This window comes from Amphiura filiformis, chromosome 10, assembly GCF_039555335.1.
Source record: "Amphiura filiformis chromosome 10, Afil_fr2py, whole genome shotgun sequence".
In the NCBI taxonomy this organism is placed as follows: domain Eukaryota; kingdom Metazoa; phylum Echinodermata; class Ophiuroidea; order Amphilepidida; family Amphiuridae; genus Amphiura; species Amphiura filiformis.
Window position 1 is genome coordinate 38260256 of NC_092637.1, and position 20365 is coordinate 38280620.

At 35.6% G+C, this 20365-nt stretch overlaps 2 protein-coding genes and 1 non-coding gene across 3 annotated transcripts in view; 1 reads left to right on the forward strand and 2 right to left on the reverse strand.

Annotated features, from left to right (window-relative positions):
* The window catches only part of LOC140161840 (GLIPR1-like protein 1), a 157314-nt gene that overhangs the window by 118914 nt on the left and 18035 nt on the right, over positions 1-20365 (forward strand). The window lies entirely within an intron of this gene.
* On the reverse strand, positions 800-13903 carry LOC140163264 (GLIPR1-like protein 1). The gene is made up of 6 exons (XM_072186662.1): positions 13746-13903; positions 11656-11704; positions 11196-11332; positions 9511-9723; positions 4655-4776; positions 800-983 (listed from the first exon to the last, which is right to left on the reverse strand). The coding sequence occupies exons 1-6, from the start codon at positions 13824-13826 to the stop codon at positions 800-802; spliced, it is 786 nt and encodes a 261-aa protein (XP_072042763.1). The 5' UTR covers positions 13827-13903.
* On the reverse strand, positions 16082-16154 carry Trnaa-cgc (transfer RNA alanine (anticodon CGC)). The gene has a single exon. It is a non-coding gene; the product is annotated as a tRNA-Ala (tRNA).

Below are 20365 nucleotides of genomic sequence, written 5' to 3' on the forward strand. Positions count from 1 at the left end.
CAATATTTCTGCGATACGCGCTGCCACTTACGCGTACGCGCTCCACCTTGGCTTGAAGTAAACAACTTAAAATATTTGTACCAAAAAATGATATTTTCTCTTTAAATTGCACTATTTTCTGGTAATAGAATAGAAATAAAGGGTGCAGCATTATCCTTTACACGCAAATAATGTGTCCTCGGCAGTAAAACGTTTAAATAATGGGTTCGGCTGCGCCTCACCCATTATTTACGTTTTACTGCCTCGACACATTATTTGGGTGTAAAGGATAAAGCATTACCCTTTATTTCTTAAATGATAACTAAACTTATTATTTTGTAACAAAATACCGATTCAAGCAATATTGTAGCATTTTATAAGAAGGAAGCCCTTGATTTTATTTTAAAATTCATTTTTCTACTCCAATGTAATGTGTTTTAATGAACTAATAACTTGCAAGAACTATAGACTTTAGGTACTGTATTTGTGAAAAAATCTATGATTTTTAATAAAATCTCGGGATCAGATATTTGTTCATATACGATTGAAATAATTATTAGCAGACTTTGCGTATGGCTGAAATGTCTCGTAGGACGCAATGTGCAAGAATCTACGAGGTGATCATAACACATTGAGCTGATCGACCTCATTAATGATCGACGGATTGATATATAAGCTTTGTTTTAAAAAAACACTTGAAATCATCATGTAATAAATCCCTCAGTCTGACAATGGTTGTCAGCGAGCTTATACCATATGTAGGCTATACGTTAGGAATAAAACAAGTTCTGGAATTAGCTCCGATTTATATAAATATCTTTTACTGCGACGACAAAACGTCATATATATAAAGCCAAATGATATCGACAGTGACGGATTCATGACCACTTGTTTTTATTGAAATATACTTACTGCATTTGTTTTCAAAACACCAGGCACTCTCTCCAGGTTCACACCCTTCACAGCTTGGTCCCTTCGTGTATGGTCTTCGCCCGTTATTGCCCCTAAATGTTGGAACCAATTTGACGTCATTCACTTTCAATGAAACCTAAATTACATTATAATTTGTGAAATTTAAGTTCCCTTATTATTTATTTACTTCTCCGTGGTAGTACACATCATACTCACACATCCCTCCGTACGCACAAACGCATCCACCCCCCCCTTTTTTTTTCAATGTTTATAAATTTTTATTCATTTCAGCAAACAAATTAACAAGAAAATCAACAACAAATCACAGAAAGGCAGCCAAAATTAAAAATGCATAGCTATCCAATCACACTACCCAAACATTCTAAGTTACAATAACATGATAAAAATAACAAATCAGTCCCAAAATATATTATACAGTTACACATTACATCCTAAACAATACAAGATAAAACAGAAAATTAGATGTCAAATGTCTATTAACGAAAGTGACAAGAGAGTTTGTTCTTCTTTCTAGCAATGAAATACTCTGTTTCTCTATTTATTTTAATAAAAGCCTTAAGACCAATACTGGTGGGAGGTTTGTTTTGAAATTTACACAAATAATTCCCTTTTTTTTATTTGTAAATAATTTGTAATATCCTAATATATTTCTTATTTGCATAATTGTTCCTTAACGATTATAATAACCCATCCAACTCACTAGCTCACTGACCCGTAACCAGAACAATTGAATTGTCGTTAGAACCTTGGAAATGTATTACCGTTTAATCATAATTGATAATGATGAATCCACTCATGATAACCAAAATGAAAATATTTTACCGATTTTGGTCTAATTTGATTTTGTCATTGTCCATTTAAAGCTTACACCAGACACACCCCACCCCTACCTACGCGCCTCACCCCCACCCCAACCACAAACACCTCCACCCCCCCACCCACCCACACACCCCGACCCTCTTCTTCCCACCTCAATACGGCGTCCATCGACATCTACACCGACATCTATACAGTCTTATACTAGTATTAATTCGAGGTCTCTTAATGATCTCATCTCATAAATTGTAAATTATCCTTCCGGGAAATCTCCTTGTGAGAATTTCAACAATTATGTTGGTCATATCACACTTATACATACTTTCTTCCTTGTGGTAGTGAATATGAGTTTTGCACATATCCATAAACTCGCCCTCTGGGTGATATTGGGTTTCTACTAAAAGGGTCATTTCAGCAAGTTTCATGTCTTCCCCACAGGTCAGGAATGGCGACACCGGGGTAACAGGGGTGGCATCACCCACCTAAAAATCAGTCCGTCCGATCCTACTTGAAAGTAGATCCTCCCGTAGAACAACCTTTTTTCTTCGGGAATTATCAGTACGACGCATTCTTCACACAACGCAATCACACAATTTAAATCGAAGTGTAACGGAAGCATAGCGGAATAATCTGGCTCTAATCTCTTTGATCCATACACAGTGCACAAAATAATTAAGGTACCAGTTATGTTCACCCCTTTATATTCTAATAAACACAAATATGTGATGCGATCAAGCTAAATCAGTCGGAACTCGGAAATATTGATTTTGAGATATAGCCAAACAAAGGAAATTTTTCCTTTTGTTTCCTTTTGTTTTGGAAACTCTTAATTGCTCATATCTTTGGAACTGGTTGTTCAATTTCAATGGGGTCTTATGAAAAATTCAGCTTTATAAATGCTTTTTACTATCCTATAGGAAACTGAACATTTATTATTGCCGAGTTCCGACTGATTTTGCTTGATCGCATCACATATGTCAAATTTAAAGCAAGTACAATACATATACTCGTTAGCTCTGATTTAATAATAATAATAATAATAATAATAATAATAATAATAATAATAATAATAATAATAATAATAATAATAATAATAATAATAATTATTATAAATATTATTATTTTTTTTTTTTATATAGCCCATTGCATACAACATCTCAATGCCCTTTAAAATATATTAAAAACACCAAAACTACAAAGATTAATTGCACAAATAAATTACAACAATATCAAATAATATACAACCGATACCCAGATAAAACTCAGAAGCAGCTGAGATGAGAATAGGTTAAAAGGTAAAGTACAAATTTAAAAGTTTAAGGAAAGGTGAGTTTTTTAAATACCGTAAAACCTTGTCTACAAGCATATGCCTCTAAACGAGGTTTTTCGACGAAAGAGACGAGAGGCAGACACTCGCCACAAAAACATTATTTGGAGTTTGAACAACTATATTACTAATATAGGCGGTTGTACAAACACGTATTATTGTAAGAGCAATCGATTGTAATATGTTTGTGAAGGGTATTTGCCTTTCGTGTCTTTCGTCTTCCGGGATATGCTTGTAGACGAAATTCTACGGTACTCTTAAAATGATTGATGGAATCTGCAGATCTAATTTGTATAGGCAAGTAATTCCACAAGACTGGAACTGCATTACAAAAAGCACTCTCGCCATAAAACTTTGTGTTGCGCTTTGGGACACTCAACAAATTCGGTGTAGCAGAACGTAGTGAACGGGGTGGATTGATATATATTAACCAATTCTTTTAAATACAACGGACTAGATCATGCGAGGCCTTTAAAGTAACCAGAAGCACCTTCTACACGATACGCTGCTCAGTTGGAAGCCAGTAGAGATCGTATAAAACTGGCTTCATGTGGTCACGATATTTTACACGAAAGACCAGGCGCGCAGCAGAATTCTGAATGCGCTGCAATTTGGCGATCTCATGTTTTGGAAGGCCAAAGAGAAGAATGTTGCAGCAGTCTAATCACGAAGTGACAAACGTGTGTACTATCAAGATACTTGCAGATCCTACCAATCTTGTAGATAGCAAAAGAGGCCTATCTTGTTAAAGCTTTCACATGATCTTTCATTTTAAGTGCACTATCAATCACAACACCAATATATCGAGCTGAGGTCGATGGATCTATAGCTACATTACCAATGGTAAGTAGTGATAGTGGCAGGATCTTAACAAATTGAGATGACAGATGAATAACCTAAGTTTTTGAATCATTCAGCATTAGCTTATTGGTAACTGCCCTTGCATATCTGAAACACACCGTTCAATTATATCAATACTCTCACTACGCTTGGATGGATCGAGAACTATATACAACTGTGTGGTCATCAGCATAAATCATGTAACTCAACCCATAGGATGAAATGATGTCACCTAGTGGGGCAGTATACATGGTAAATATGAGTGGACCCAGTACGGAGCCCTGAGGTACACCCTCATGAAGTAAGAATTCATCAGAGGTGACATCGTAAACATCTATGCACTGAGTACGGCCCTTGAGATAGGATGACATAATTTAAACGCAGTGCCTTTAATACCATAGCGCTAACGCAGTCGCTGCAGCATGATGTCATGATCAATCAAATCTAACGCAGCCGAAAAATCAAGTAAAGTGAGAGCGGCTTCCTGGCGCTGATCAACTACATTTATGACCTCATTTGTTGAAATTGTTTGAGGAAAAGAAATGGTGATCTGACACCTGCAAAAGAAACGAAATCAAAATTAGCACGTTTGTGTTCTAATCATTTCAACGCATGAGGTCTTAAATTTGAGCTAAAAGATGCTCTTATTGGCTGCTGGTTTCAATTATGAAATATTTGTCTTTGTTTGTTTATGATATACAGGGGTGAAATAGCTGGTACCTTCATTCTTTAAGTGTACAACGCATTGTACATACTTACCCTGGTGAATAATTACAAATCACGATCCACCAATTGCTGTGCGTCTTACCCGTATAACTGTCTACAACTTTGGGGCAAAACGCTGCACCACATCCAACCTTGTTTGTCGTCGACCACACAACCTTTATAAAGGAATCCGAATACTTTTTATTAAGATTGTAATAGCTCAACATGGTCAATGTATTTCTTATTTGCATAATAATTGTTTGTTATCGAGTATATAACCAGGCGGCTGACACTGGAAAATTTGCATGGAAAAATGACCCGTCTCCTCCGCAGCCAATTTGGTTCCGCTCCATCGAAATCAAGCTGGTCACGGAGGAGACTACCCTCCTTTGTGTTTGTTCATTTGTGAATGGAGAGCCCTTTTTGGAGTCCGGAATGACTTAGGCTACGCTCTCAGCTAGAGTCCGACGCTGCATTGCACTAGAAATACCTTTTCTGTGAAATCGCTATAGAGCCAACCGGGAGCACGTATTCGTTTTGAAAATATAGCATTAAAATTAGTATCACCCTTGTGGCCCCCGTGCAGTGGAAAACCTTAATTCTTTCATTAAAAGGAAATGAAAATTAAAAAAACACGGATCTACTTGTGCACCAATAAAATTGGCACAGCAATTTGTCTCAAATATGAATGAATTTTAAGAAACATACGGGATATGATGAACATTGACCTGATGCCATGATAGTAGGATATATTAGTCGTTTTCATATAGGCCTACAATGTATATACCGTATTGTCACAATACCAATATTTGTCATTATATATAATGAGTAATATTTAGCAATGTAAATGTGCAGTTCATATGCACAAACGAATACTGATCTTTATGATATTCAGGTTTTTGTACATCACATATAACATGTCACATAGGAGGTCATACGTGTTGACCTTCATCTATTGTATTTGTTCATCTGTGTATGGAGAGGATTAGCGCCATTAAACGCCATTAAAACTCCATCAGTATTAGGGCGTAGTTCAGTGAACTCACCGGATTGCTATTTCAAGTACTTTGATGATACAGATAATATGTATTAATGGGTCGAGGCGATTGCATTGAAAAACCTAATAAATTATTCATAACAGTTACGTAATCAATCGATAGTGCGGACACTTTTCATTTGCAAACCACCAAAATTCGTGATCTTTTAGCGTTGGAAAAGAAACCACGTGAATAGAGTGCCCTCTCAAGAATATATACTCTCTGATATAACCATCCAGCTTACCAGCTCACCTGACTCGTAACCAAAACAAAATAGGTTTTTGAAATTGATCAAGTTATATAGCCTCATAGCATAGCTCATTATATAACATTTTTGTTGTAATAGTACCAAAATTCATACGCACGGCTTCGGTTTTTAGTAAATATTCGCCCTAGCATATTGTAACTATCAGCTTCGAGGGCGCACTGCCATTTTAAGGTGTTTACGGTTCAGTGCGTTAAAACACGAAAAGTCTCAGATCAACCTATGTTGAGTTTTTGATCATTTGGCATCTAAATCATATAGTTTCACCTAATATTATTGGCATTTTACTATGAGAGTTCTGAATATGAGAAAATTCCACCCGAAATTAGCCATTTTCCCATTGAAACCCGTGTAATACATAATTAGTGGTATTTAACCTATAGAAACACTGAATTCTATGGATCTGATATTCGTCATGGAGACTTTTCTAGCTATTGTTTGCTTACATTTCTCAATATTTAACTGTATTTGCCCTGGCAAAAAGTGTACATCTTCTTCGACTACTAAGGTATGTTTTTAGAACCCGATGAGGTAGTAACGGGGGGGGGGGGACTTGTGGCATTAGTATTGAGTTTACGGCTTGTTTCTATGATTTATGGGCTTCTAAATTCAACACCCTTCGCTTGCTTGCGTATACAAATTGAAAGCTTAATGATGATGAAAAATCAATGTTGATGATCTTATAGAGATGCCACATTGTTAATTAGACTCAATTTCACATTTTATTGGTGATTTCCTTGCCCTAAATATCGTACATATTCGTGTAAATACAGTATATGCCTAGGCTAGGCATTTTGCTTAAGCTTTAAGGTGCACGCAAGGGCTATAGTCACGTGTAAAATAAAATCTAGTCTTTGTGCATGATGCAGTCATGTCTACAGTAGAATTCGCCACGACCGTTGCAGGACTTAAACCCCATTAAAAGCTATTAAACCAAGATAACACTCATTGAAAACAGCTCAACTGATTAAATCAGATCTTCTCTGGTTGTGCACATGTGTCTGTTTTATATGTGCGGTATCGCAATGAGCTGGTATTATAGCTTCAGTTGGGTAACCGATTATAAAGGAAACGCAAGGAAACAATGGTATGTGGACCTTTGTTCACGAAATGAGACAATGGTCTGCTTTTTGTTAACCAGCATTCTTGAAAATGAGCAACATAATGATTGTTGACTTAACACGGTTTGGAAATAATTTCTTCATATTTTTGGTCTTATCTGTCGTTTACATATCCTTCCTAAAACACAAAAGTGCGACTATTTCCATACACCTAAATTAGCTAAAAATTTAGGACATGTTACAAAACTATATTTTCTAGAATTTCATAGAATACTTTAAATGTAGCTTGTACCGTTTTTTGTGGCATCCTTCAGAACTGAGCGGTCCGTTACCAATATTTTCGGTCAAATCTCCATTCATTTAACACGGGGAGTTGGCTAGCTATGAGCTAGCTATGCCTTGCCCTCACTCATATTTTACGAAAGTGCGACTATTTCTGAACATCTAACCTAGCTGTAATTTTAGGTCATGTTAGAGAAATATATTTGCTAGAAGTTTGGAGAATACTTTAAATATTGGCCGGTTATTTTTCACACAGTGATGTTAACTAGGCAAATGCATATACTTCTAACATACACTATTTGTAAAGGTCGCGCGTCAATGGTGAGAGCACTGTGTATTGTGTATAGGAAAACGGATAGTAACTGCAGTATGGTACACGTTGTCTATGGGCCTCTACAGCATCCTGTATGGCCGGCCTCACTCTATATAACTCAAGCCGGAACCCTAACTTGATCTATAAGTCTAACCCATATCTAATCCTCGGACCTAAACGTATCTCTATCCCTATCCACGAGCCTAGCCCTATAAAACCCTAATCCTAATGTGAACCAGACCCTAATCAACAATTCTAACACTAATCTGCCAGCCTAAATCGGAACACCAACCCTAAATAAATTTTAATCTGATCTGATCGTGCGAGGACAGGCTACAGATACGAATCTCCAAATATAGTCCTAGATTGAAGCAAAAACAGCGAAACAGTCATCATACAGGGTGTCTGAAAATCATTGATCTTTCCAGAAATTTTCTTGTAAAAACATGTATTACAAATGTCAATGTTTCCATTCATGGCATTTTACCCGAGATTGGAGCACTTTTGTGCATAGGTTAAATACCACTAATAGACCTGGGCGATACATGGAAATACGACGAGTAACTACTTGTTTGCATAGCATCTAAAAAGACTGCATTAATTAGTGGTATTTAACCTTATAGTCCCTTTTCTTAAGGTTATTAATTATTTTAAACTGTTGTGATTTGGTAGTTTACAGCATCTTACGAATGGTAGTGAGCTTTGGCAAAAATTGCATTGCTCAATTCATAGCAAGCCTGTAGAAGAATTAAAATGTCACAGATATACTTTTATAGGTACTGCGGTTCTTGAGTTACGTTGTAAAGAGGGCTGAAACAACAACACTTTTGTAAAACGTTCATAACTAATTAACAACAATAAATTAAGCAAGTTTGCAAAGTATACGATTTGTAGAATGAACTTTTGCAAAACATCAAGGTGTTAATTTTCACTAATATATTGATCTAGATAATGAAAATCGATTTTTAGGTTGCTTCGACCAACAATACCTCGTCTACCCTTAAAGCGGGCACATCTCATTTCATGGAATGAAGCCGACGAATTGTTTATCAGTGATTCCAAAATGTTACTATTGCAAAAAAAAACCTAATATGTCGGTAGATTAAGGACCACTACATGCATATCATTTTATTTTCAAAATGTTTTTTTTTCGTGGTATAAATTAGCCGCGTTGCATGTGCCGTCGCTTCGTGGCGCCATACATAAATGTCAATTTCAACGTTCGCCCTGCGTTTGTATTTTTTAAAAGAGGCAAATCGCAATCTCTTTTTTATAATTATATGGCCGATCGCACACGCATTTCAATGAACAATCTTTAAGTATGAAGACATGTATGAAGTCAAATTTTCACACAAGCGTGACTAAATCCTCATGCCATTGAAGAGGAAGTTGAATTAAAAAGACAATTTTGATGCACAGTCTCGAGTTGTTTACCACCTTTGCGTTCAAAGGTACAGGAAGACCACCCGCTATGTAGAAGGTCATTTCGAGACCAGCTGCCTACAAGCTGTTATGGCAGCGCGGAGGTGGGTACGTGCGTATATAGAAATACGTATTTATAAATATAGTCGAAGCATACTGAACAAGTAAGACTTTCCTTCGTTAATTCAATACTCTTCACTGTCTTTAATATGTAGAAACAACCATTATTGTGCATTTTCTACGTTGTTCGTACGTGCAGGATCTTCATTATTAATGCCTAATTATTGTGATTTTGAATAGAGAGACCGTCGTACAATTACGGCGTTTGGAAATCGCATCTTAATGTTCCCGCTTACCTTTATTAGGGTATGGTAGAATAAGTTATACTCTTTGCAAAAATGCGATTTTTTTCTAATTTAGCGTATCACTGAGAGTGTCTTTAATCTTAAGCTGGAAGGGTAAAACCCTTATACTTTTCAAATTAAAATACCGTTTTATAGTACCAGAACTATATAGTATCATTGACTTACTTGAGTGTAGTGACCACATATCGCCGAGCAACTATTTGCGTCATGATTATACCAATTGTATTCAAAGTGCCAACCATTAGTTGCACGAACGCCACCCGGAGGTGAGCCCAAGCTTCCACTATTGCCCCACATATTTTGGCCGCCTCGATTGTGTCCAGCTGTACAAGCTGCCGCCCATTGTTCAGCCTCATTAGCCTCGTTGTCATCCCAATACTAGATAATTTGAAACGAAGACAAATGAAAATAGATTCATACAATAACGGTGAATTCATTCGGGCAGGTAGTGAAGTCATATGGTACACTATTATCTTAAAGCTAGGGTGCAATTTTTATATTCCTTTGCCCACAGACTGTGGGCCACAGTCACCGATTAAATAGGGTACATCCACTTCAGGGTAAGAGATCACACCATTAAATCGGGTCCAACCCTATCTGAGTGGAGAAATAAGAACCAGTGTTTCCATTCGCTGTCAATACCGGGTACATTAAATTGGAAAGAAAAGTTTGAAATGAAGGCTGATATGCCAATTTTTTGGTAATAGTTGTGCTCTGGGGATGTTTTTCTCATCATCTGAACATAAAAAGATGAAAATACTACAATTCTGAAATTTCATGAAGGTTTTTTTTGGTTCCATGGACCAACTGATGTCACAACATAAAGTCGCTGAGCTGTAGAGTTTGGTATGGTTTACATCATATCCGATGCACCACTGCGAAAAATCGAGCCGCTCAACTACCAAAACAATGCTGGTTCTAGGGTACAATACCGTAAAACCCCGTCTACAAGCATATATAGTGTTTTTTATGAAAGCTAAATTAATTCGAAGCAAGCGTAAATATACCAATGCAATAGATTGGTCTTAAAATAATACTTGTTTGTATATGCTTGGATCCGTAATTTATTTGCTCAAACTCCATAATGGCGCCTGGATTAATGTAGCTTTCATTAGAAGCACTCTATATGCTTGTAGACGGGGTTTTACGGTATATCATAAACTTTTGGAAAATGACGCTATAACCATGAGAAAATGACGATTTCTTGGGTACCTTTTGACACACAAAAGAATAGGAACTTGATTTAGTGGTGTGATCCCGTAACGCCCGTGGCACCATACAACTTTCAATAAAGTAATATGGCAGAATCAGGGGCCTTTTAAGGCCCCTTAAAAGGCAAGTGGGATGGCAGGAATCAACGAGTGTGATTGTGGTTATGCTAAATCAAAATAGGGAATTGAGACAACGTACATGCATAAAAATAATTACAACTTTTATGGCAACAATTTCAACATTTCCACTATCATGACTATGTCTCTTGCTCAAACTGGCTGTTCGGTATAGGTATACATGTAGTAGACTCGGCTCAAAACACACAGACTGAACCAAGTGAAAAACGACATGGTATATTACATTTGGTGCACAGTAATATCTCCCAATCACACCGAATAAAATTCCTTGTACAGCCGACGCATCACTTATTTTACGCCAAGATGTATTTAGTTGTAAAAAAAATCCGAATGTATAATAATTTTGGTGACACAGTCTGCATAAGGCCCTATTCATAATAGTATGTGCATTGTTCGCTTACAGCATCAGCGATGTTAGTTAGAGAGTTGAACGATTCGAGGTAAACAAGTGAATAAACAAACAAGACAAGTTGAACTAAACAAAGTAAAGTAAATATTTACCATGTACTTCATATCTTGTGCTGGTGGTGAAACCTGGCCCCTTAACTCATTATGTCTGTTTAATATAGCATCCTTCTCAGCCTGGGTGAAATGCACTATCGTACCAGTTGCCTGTCTTTTCACGTCTTCGCCGTCACCTATCATTCACACACATTCAAAATAAACACAACACATTAAGAAAGTCCTCACTTATTTAACCCGCAACTCTAAACCTGTGCATGTTATTACAATTTGATTGATATGGTGAGAAGAGAGAGAGGAGAGAGAGGAGTGAGGGGAGAGATAGAGTAGGGGGAGATGGAAAGAGGAGGGTGGGATGGGCGAAGTAGTGATAGAGGAGGAGAGTGATAACGATGGAGCGAGATATTAGAATGTTTTTGTTAGTTGAGTTGCCCCTTACTTTAGTATGCCTATATTGTTTTTTTTTATTACGGTGTATCATTTACTCTAGTAAACATACCTAATACATCAGGTACTACATTTTTGACACCCCATTTCTGTTCAAACTCCTGAAAATGAAAAATAAAGTGAGAAAAACAAAGATAGAGGGTGTCTCGGAAGTCATTTATTTATTTTATTTGTCATAACTCAGGGGAAAGAAGAACGCGTCGCACATTACTGCAATTTAACATGAAATTACAATGGAACCATAATATGCATTGGCAGATAAACCAGAGAAAAAAAAACCGGTCATACCTGCCTGAGTACGGGGACTTGAACACCAAACATTCCGCTTGCCGTTGTAAAATTGAATTATAATTTATTTAATACTAAATGTAATTAAAATCTGGTAAATCTGATGTTTGATTACATATTGGGTGTCAAATCGACCCTATTATATTTGTTTATCTGCACAAACAAAATATTTCAAGTTTCCAGTTATTGGAAAAAATTTGATCATTTGCCAAAACACAACATTTTCCAGATTTGGTCCATCAAAATACCTCTTTCAACTTATTACGGCATACTTGCAGTTGGACGCAACACGTACGATAAGTTTGCGTGATGCGAGCAACACCTGGTACACCATATTATTGACCGTCCTCGCAGTAACAAAAAAGATGTTGAACATGAAGTATAAAGGTTGCAACAAAAACAATTATACAATATAGACAATAGTATTAAGCAAACATGTCACTTATTGATTGTATTGAATTTTAATTGGTCGTCAGTAAGCTATTGTAATTGTGTAAGCTACATCATAAGCTTTATTTCAATAAAAATCGGTGGTCTACAAGAGAAGATATGCATTAGGAAATGAATTTGGAGAAAACCTTCTGTTAATAAAATACTATGCTGAGCCACCAGCCTAGGTGGCTCACGCTCCAGTAATTTCAGATGATTGAGCCCAGTAATACATCAAAGAATGTCTTCCAATTCATGAAAACAAATAGATAATCAGCTTATCGGATTAAAAGCTTAGAGGGAAGGTCTTACTGCTCAGCGAGTGTTTGTAATTATCAGAAGGTTTTCTCCAAATTCATTCTCCCTAATGGGTCAATTGTATAAAGTAGTTTTAGAACAGAACAAAGGGATTCAGTCATCTGATCAATAACACAACTCATTTTACCGAAATCTCTACGACGCAAGATGCCAAATAAACCACTTTTGCGTCAAACCAATTCAAAGACAATGCAGTTTAAGTTGGATTGCGTTTTATTGGGACACCCTCCCAGCAAACACAACGCAAATGGTTGTCAGAAAACGTTTAAATGTCGGGTTATATAAAGGGTACATTAATGGTATAAAACGTTTTCATGACATTAATTAACATTTGTTGGTAATTTACTGCACAGCAAACACAAATGTTTTACAGAAAACATTTAAATGTCGGGTAATATAAAGGGTATAAAAACGTTTTAATAACATTCCAAAAACATTTTTGAAAACTTGGTACAAATCATTCTAAACAAAATGTTATTTTGGAGTTTAAAAAAAATTTTGAAAAAAAAATGTTTGTCCAAGTATTTACAATCACGTTTTTAAAATGTTTTCACGACCCTACATTTAAATTTCATTAAAATGTTTTGTAAAAAACATTTTAAGAACATTTCTGTTTGCTGCTTGGGTGCAAATATTTTAACATTATTTAAGTGTTGACAAAATAATTGGCCAAAAATGTTTGTAAAAATAGTTTACATGACATTCCGCTAAACATTTTTAAAATATTGTTGTAGTGTGTTTTCATTAAAAAAACGTTTTAAAACGTTTTCATGACCTCAAAACGTTTTTACCTAAACCAAAACCCAAAATATAACTTGTTTAAAACGTTTTAAAAACGTTTGTGTGTTTGCTGGGCTGTCTGTCATGTTTTGTGTTCAATAAACATTACTTTACATAGCTGTAAGATGTTTTAAAATCTAAAAAGTTTTACTGGAGTTAACCAAGTAAGTAAAAGTATGTGGAACACTCTGGAATGTTACTGGCTTACCATCTCCTTACTATGGTAGTAACTAACTAATTGACGACCCTGATGACTGGGGACAAACATGTCCACCTTTAAAACAACAAAAACAAAAACAAACGAGCAAACAAAAACAAAATAATTACCTCATTTTCTATGGAGTTAGACTGTGAGAACAGAACGGCTGCGGAAGTCAAAGCCAAGAGAACGAAACCGATTGCTGTCATGATTTGTGTCCCCGGTGGAAGCGGTTGTAACGATGTCAACGTGGTTCCAATAGAGAATGATGAAGCTTATAGACGGTGGAGTGGATATATAGATAACATGTAGCGTGTGTCTCTTTTCTTCGAATTATTGTGCAGGTGGTGGTTTATAATTCAAAAGTTAATGGAATTATAATCCACCCCAGGCTTTTTGATCTTGTAGCGCACATGAAATGGATATCATAGACTGGGTCTATTTGGGAAATATAATACTCATTTAGTTTGCGTAAAATATGGCAAGCAACTTATTTGTGTTAATTCGGGTACGCTTAAATCGATGTCTGCCATTTCATCGGGGGTTAAAAAAAACCCTCCTCTCAAAAAGGCCCGGGGGGGGGGCACTCACATAAATTCTTTGTACGCATGCGTGACCAAAAAAACAAGTAAAAAGGGGTGTTTTTTTAAGGCAAGGCAAGTTACGCGAGTGACGCATTTAGGGTCTAAAAACACTGATTTTCAAGAATAAGGGTAGTTTTCTGAAACTGAACAACTTGTTTAGGGTACCTTTTCAAATTTTTGGTAAATTACGAGTACAAAAATGTTGCATTTTTACTAGCCAAAAACTCATTAGGGGTAAATTCTATATTACATGAACTTATTAAGGGGCTTCATTTGCTGGTAGGGTAAAACTCGTTTAGGGGGTGTTCAAAAAAATGTGCGTCAACAATTCTCAACTTCAGATGGAAACATAATATAAAACAAGATCATCAAGTTATGATCATGGAATGATACTATTTGCAGAAGTTTATGAGTAATGTGTTTAATCTTTTGTAATAAAACGTTTATGCAACGTTGCGGAATGTTTCAATTTGCAGATATCTTATGTGTACACCTTTGCGTCACTAATGTTGCGAAAGATACATAAATCTTATCCCATTTTGAGTCTTTTACATTGTACTGAACGAATTGTATGAAATTTTAGGCATCTATGTGTATTCTATACAACTTTGCACAGATTGTATGTGTAGTACTTTCGTCGAGCTGCAACTAGGTTAAAAAATTATGATTCAATTAAAACATACCCTTTGAAATAAATCCAATCAACATTTTCTTTTTCTGTTTAATATTTTACAGAGATTATAATCTTATGAATTTATAGGCGCATGTGTGCATTTTATGCAGCGTTGCACAGTTTTCATGCATATTTGCATTTTGATTAACATTATAATTCCGTTAAACTTGACATCATCGAGCTGTAACTAGGTTAGAAACTAGGTTAAAAAATAGCAACAAAGTTATTATGCACTTTCAAAGTTTATATATTTTATGTATCTATTTAGTTAGGTTAGAAAAAGTCACATTACAAAATAGAGAAAATGGTGATCTAGTTAAGATGTTTATTATTATGCAATATTCTTTGACAAATTGTTTAAATTATTCTTAGAACAAGTTGTGCTTAAGTTACATTATATACTAGTATTAATATGTTCTGCATAATGTTCTACAGTGTTCTACAATTGTTGGGTTAGAACTCACCGGTGTTCACTCTTTCTGGATATGTTAAGAAAGTGTTCCCAAAATAGCCATTATATGTCAACGTGTTCTGGATGTGTTCTAGTGTCCTGATAATAACCCGGACTTGGAACACATCTAGAACACATTCTAAACACTGTCAGGCGCATCATGTATTCTGCAGTTTTTGCAGTGCACAACAAATCTTAGGGGCTGTGCAATAATTATAAGCCTCCCCCACCCGGGGGTAAAATTTCCAAACCGCTCACCAAAAATTGCAAGCCTGCCAAAAATAGTTTACCCCCTCTCGGCCCGCCAAAATATATTTGACCCCGCCCCTGTGTCATATGTTTGTAATGTATTTTACAGATGACATTCTAACTTTAGTCAACTTTAGAAACAAAATAATAATTTTCTGGTAAAACATAGGCCTACCAGTAAAAGTTATAGTCATCTATATGTAAATGCCATTCTAACTGAATTAGTAAAATATAAAAACAAGGCACTTTCTGGTAAAACCAGGGATCGTGTATGGTCCCTGGTAAAACATACCAGTACAAAAAGTTTTACTTGAGTTTTACTTTCTGGTAAAACCAGGGACCGTGTATGGTCCCTGGTAAAACATACCAGTACAAAAAGTTTTACCAATAAGTTTTTATTCAATATCAGAGGATGCTTACATACATTCCCATAACACAAGGGTTCTGGCCTTGGTATGTCTGCCTTTTGTACACATGTGGCACAGTTGACCTGCATCCAAACGTACCTGCCTGTGCGGGGACTTGAACCCCGAACCTCTCGCTTGCGGGGCGAGCGCTCTAACCACTGAGCTACACAGACTGTCCCTGATAAACATGATTTAAGTCTAGTACTTATGAATATTAGCAGTCAGGGTAAACAGTACAAACAACACAAATTACATACCAGTGTACGAGATCAATTAATGATGTTTACCCACCAGCCTAATATAATCATATAAACAAGGAAAATGGCTTACGCATCATGCACTGGAACATAGAAACATTCAAACATTTCAAACTAGCGCACGAGATTAACTTAATAATGCTTAATCGTTATTCTTAATATAATCAATATACAGGGAAAGAAGAATTACGTTAAGATAGTTAATCCCTGTCTTTAGTTCTTCTTCTGTTCCGTGGTACCGGGTGTCCCAAAAAAAGGTTACATGTAGATTTTTGAAAATTATCTAAATTAATGTTAACAAATATAAATATCCTTTTCATGACATAATCTATGTACCCTCTACTAGTACCCCTGTGAATGTCAAGTTCACAACTTACGTACTTAGCCCGCATTCCAGGCATTCCTGACCAAGCTCTACGTGACATAATGCAACACGAAGTTCATTATCGCCACCGTGCATTTTGGCGGGGCACTTGAGTAGGCCGAGCCATAGCATGGCAGATTTAGTAGGCTATTTTGATAAACAAAGAATAAAACTTGTTCAGTTCTATTTCAGTCAAAAATGTAAAAACAAACAGCAGCGATTTCAAGTCAACAAAATCCAAGCAAGGTCTAAATGCAAAAGATTGTTATTTATTTCACTATGTTAATAACAGGAGATACAGCGTGCAGAACTGCTTTCACCAAAAACGTGTTCTTCTTTAATGACCATCTTCCTTAATTTTTACCAACAAGAGTCAAGAAGCAAAACTGATTTATTTTCAGTGTACAATATTTAATTTTGCAATATGTTCCTTTTGTGCAATAAGTTCAATAATGAAAAATAAGAGAAACATAAAAGATAATAAAGAAAAGATCTCAAACAAAGGTGTGCTTATGTTCAACTTTTGTTGTGCGATATTTTGATGGTTAGCCACTCGGGGCACCCCTGTCATCTTAGGCTCATAAGTTAAGTTGCTTTTAAGATACGGAAATGAAACCTATAGCAAACAAATATAAGAAGGATAAATATATAAATAATATCTGAAAAAATCACATTGTTTTGTTCTACCATCACAAAATGCGGTTCATTTTCTACATGTAACTTTTTTATGGGACACCTTGTATATGATCAGACAGCCACCAAAATATCTCCAATAGTGGAAAATGTTATTAGTTGCATTAAGGGTAGACGAGCTTTTGTTTTTTTTTTTTTTGGGGGGTTTGCCCCCCTCCCCACCAAGAAAGCTGGCTACGCCCCTGTTATAGGGGCACCACTTTGGGGTTAGTTGCCAGCTTATACGCAAAACTAAAAGCATTACATTTTTCATTTATAGATCATGTCTGTGCAACTAGGTCAGGTCGAAAATGATTTTAAAAACATGGAATGGATTATAATTCCATTAACTTTCTGAATTATAAACCACCACCTAGTGCACAATTACAACGGAGAAGAGAGATATGTACAATTTGTTGTCTATAAATCCATCACCCATTTATTAGCTTCATCATTCTCTATTGGAACCATTTTGGCATCGTTTCGTGAGCTGTGCAACGAGGACCCAAATCATGGCAGCAATCGGTTTGTTTCTCTTGGCTTTGACTTCTTTGACTTCCGCAGCCGTTCCACAGTCTGAGGTAATTACTTTGTTTTTTGTTTGTTCGACTTGTTTTCTGTTATTAATTCAAATCTGAATTTAAATAGGCAAGTTTGTTTCCCAGTCATCCGGACCATCAACTCAAGTTACTAAACGGTTCCATAAAAGCAAGTCCAGCGGGGAAAGTCCCCCTAAGACATTTTGGTATAATTCAAAAACAGCTTGATCAATTATCTTGTTGTAAAGTTTGAAACATAGACTGATTAGTTATGCATCAAATGAGCGGGTTTTTGTTGCTACTTTTTGTTATCTTATTAAATTTCCGGCCAAAAAAGAGTTGCATTTTTCTACATAGGCTTTTTATGCTTCAACATGTGTTTGACAGTTTTAAGTGAGTAATTTAATCAAAAAGAAGCATCTTTAATTTAATTTAATTTAAGGTTTTTTCTGATTTAGGTGTCACACATCAAAAACAGTTTTTATAGTTCAGTGAATAATTAAAATGAATGCCGCAGTTTATTAATGCCTTTCAATAATGTATAGGTCTTCCTTCATGTGAGATGTCTTCCAAGCATTGTTTTTCTCTGCTGTTGATCAAGCTGGTTCCCCCACATGCTGCAGGATTTGCTGCAAAATCCTTTAAGGTGGTGTTGTCCCTCACTTGTCCGCTTGTAACAAGTTGAGTCTTGATAACGGCCACCCATATAAATGAACCGTTCAAGAAGTGACCAATAGAATAAGTGTATTGGGATCAAGCATAAAAGATTTAACCAAAAACATATTAGTCCATTGGTTAAATTAATCAATGAACAAAAGATTTATCAATATCATTGAAGTTACAGTTGTTCTTCCTAATAAATTTAATTACAATGAAAAATATTGTTAAATTTACGCTTATTAATGCATACAAAAAGCCAATGTAGAAAATTCAACTTTTTGTTTATGTGTAAAATTTCACAAATGGCTATATGATGTCTCAGTGAACCATAACACATGTTTGAAATGTATAAAAATCAATCAATCAAAACTTATTTAGATAATAATAGGGACATATTAATTGCTGAATATATTTTGATTCATTTGCTTTAAGTAAAAGAGGTCTGAAACCATAAGTGATGCATAAAAAGCCTATAGAAAAGTTTATAATTTTATAAATGGCTGTATTTTTCTCAGTGAATATAATAAAAAGATACAACAAAACCCCGTTCACTTGTTAACTTGAGAATTGATCAAGACGTTTTTGGATTATACCGAAATGTATTTAGGACCTTACTTTTTTGGATCCGTTTATTATAGATACATAATAACCAAGTAATATTTCAATATACCCAGAATGTCCATAAATTCATTTTACCAATACTTTTGGTTATGATACTAGTAAATATTTTTGGATTTCATAAATTTTCTGAGCTATGTAGATTAAATTTTATTACGTGGTACAACCTTTTTTATTGGACACCAAAACAGGAATACATGGTGTCCCAACAAAACGCAACCCAACTTATACCCCTTTTTTATGAGTTTTTATATAATCAAGGGTCACAATTTCTTCAAAGGCATTGTCTTTGAGTATGTTTGCCTCAAAGATGGTGTTGTTGGCATTTTGCGTCTTTGAGATGTGACAATTTAGGTAAAATGAGTCTAAATCAAACTTGTTCACAACATTGACATCCTGCCCTCGATAATGCATGGAAAACATTGTTTTAATGGTTGAATCACTTTGTTCTGCACTCGAGAAATCATCAAAAGTTTAGAAACAGACAGAGAGCTACAAGAAAAATGATCAATCCGCAACACAAAAAGTATTCACAAATATCCAGAATTATTGGAGTTGTTTTACTGCTCGAGTCAATGAAATTGACCAAATTATGCCCGCGTAAATTGACAAAAGCGCGCATCAGTTACGCTATACGCAAAGTGCGGTTCGCGTAGTTGACTCGTCCAGCTGTGTGTATGCTATTTATTGTGGGACCTGAGAACACATCAGATACACATCAGTTTATTCATTGATATGGTAACATTTGGTTGATACTACTGAATTTGATATGAATAAATTTATTATACTTAATTGTATAATGTGTATACCTTTTATTACTTGCCTATGACATTTTTGTGGTGGGGTGTGCGGGTGAGTGTGAGGTATTTGTTTTTCATTTTGTGTATCTGTGTTTATATATTTAGGCCCTTCTTTTAAGGGGCACAACATTTTACATGCTTCTCCTTCTAGTTGTGTCTCCTCCATCGTTTTTATCATGTTTTGTTATTTGTATGTTTTAATTTTGATGGAAATAAATTTGATTGATTGATTGATTGAATACAATCGAATAATCCATCACTTTTTACGCGGGTTATTATGGGTAAATGACTTTCGAGACACTCTCTCTATCTTTGTTTTCTTTTTTTTCATTTTCAGGAGTTTGAACAGAAATTGGGTGTCAAAACTGGAGTACCAGATTTATTAGGTATGTTACTAGTAATACTATATATGTATACCCCGGATGTATACTAAAAGTAAGGAGCAACTTAGCTAATAAAAACCACTCAAACATC

Excerpts from the sequence above, each read along its gene's own strand:
- LOC140163264 (XM_072186662.1), bottom strand. The coding sequence starts at position 13,826 with ATGACAGCAATCGGTTTCGTTCTCTTGGCTTTGACTTCCGCAGCCGTT. Across the intron at positions 9,724-11,195 it reads CACAAGATATGAAGTACATG|TATTGGGATGACAACGAGGC; the intron begins GTAAATATTTAC and ends CAAATTATCTAG. Across the intron at positions 4,777-9,510 it reads TATGTGGTCACTACACTCAA|GTTGTGTGGTCGACGACAAA; the intron begins GTAAGTCAATGA and ends TCCTTTATAAAG.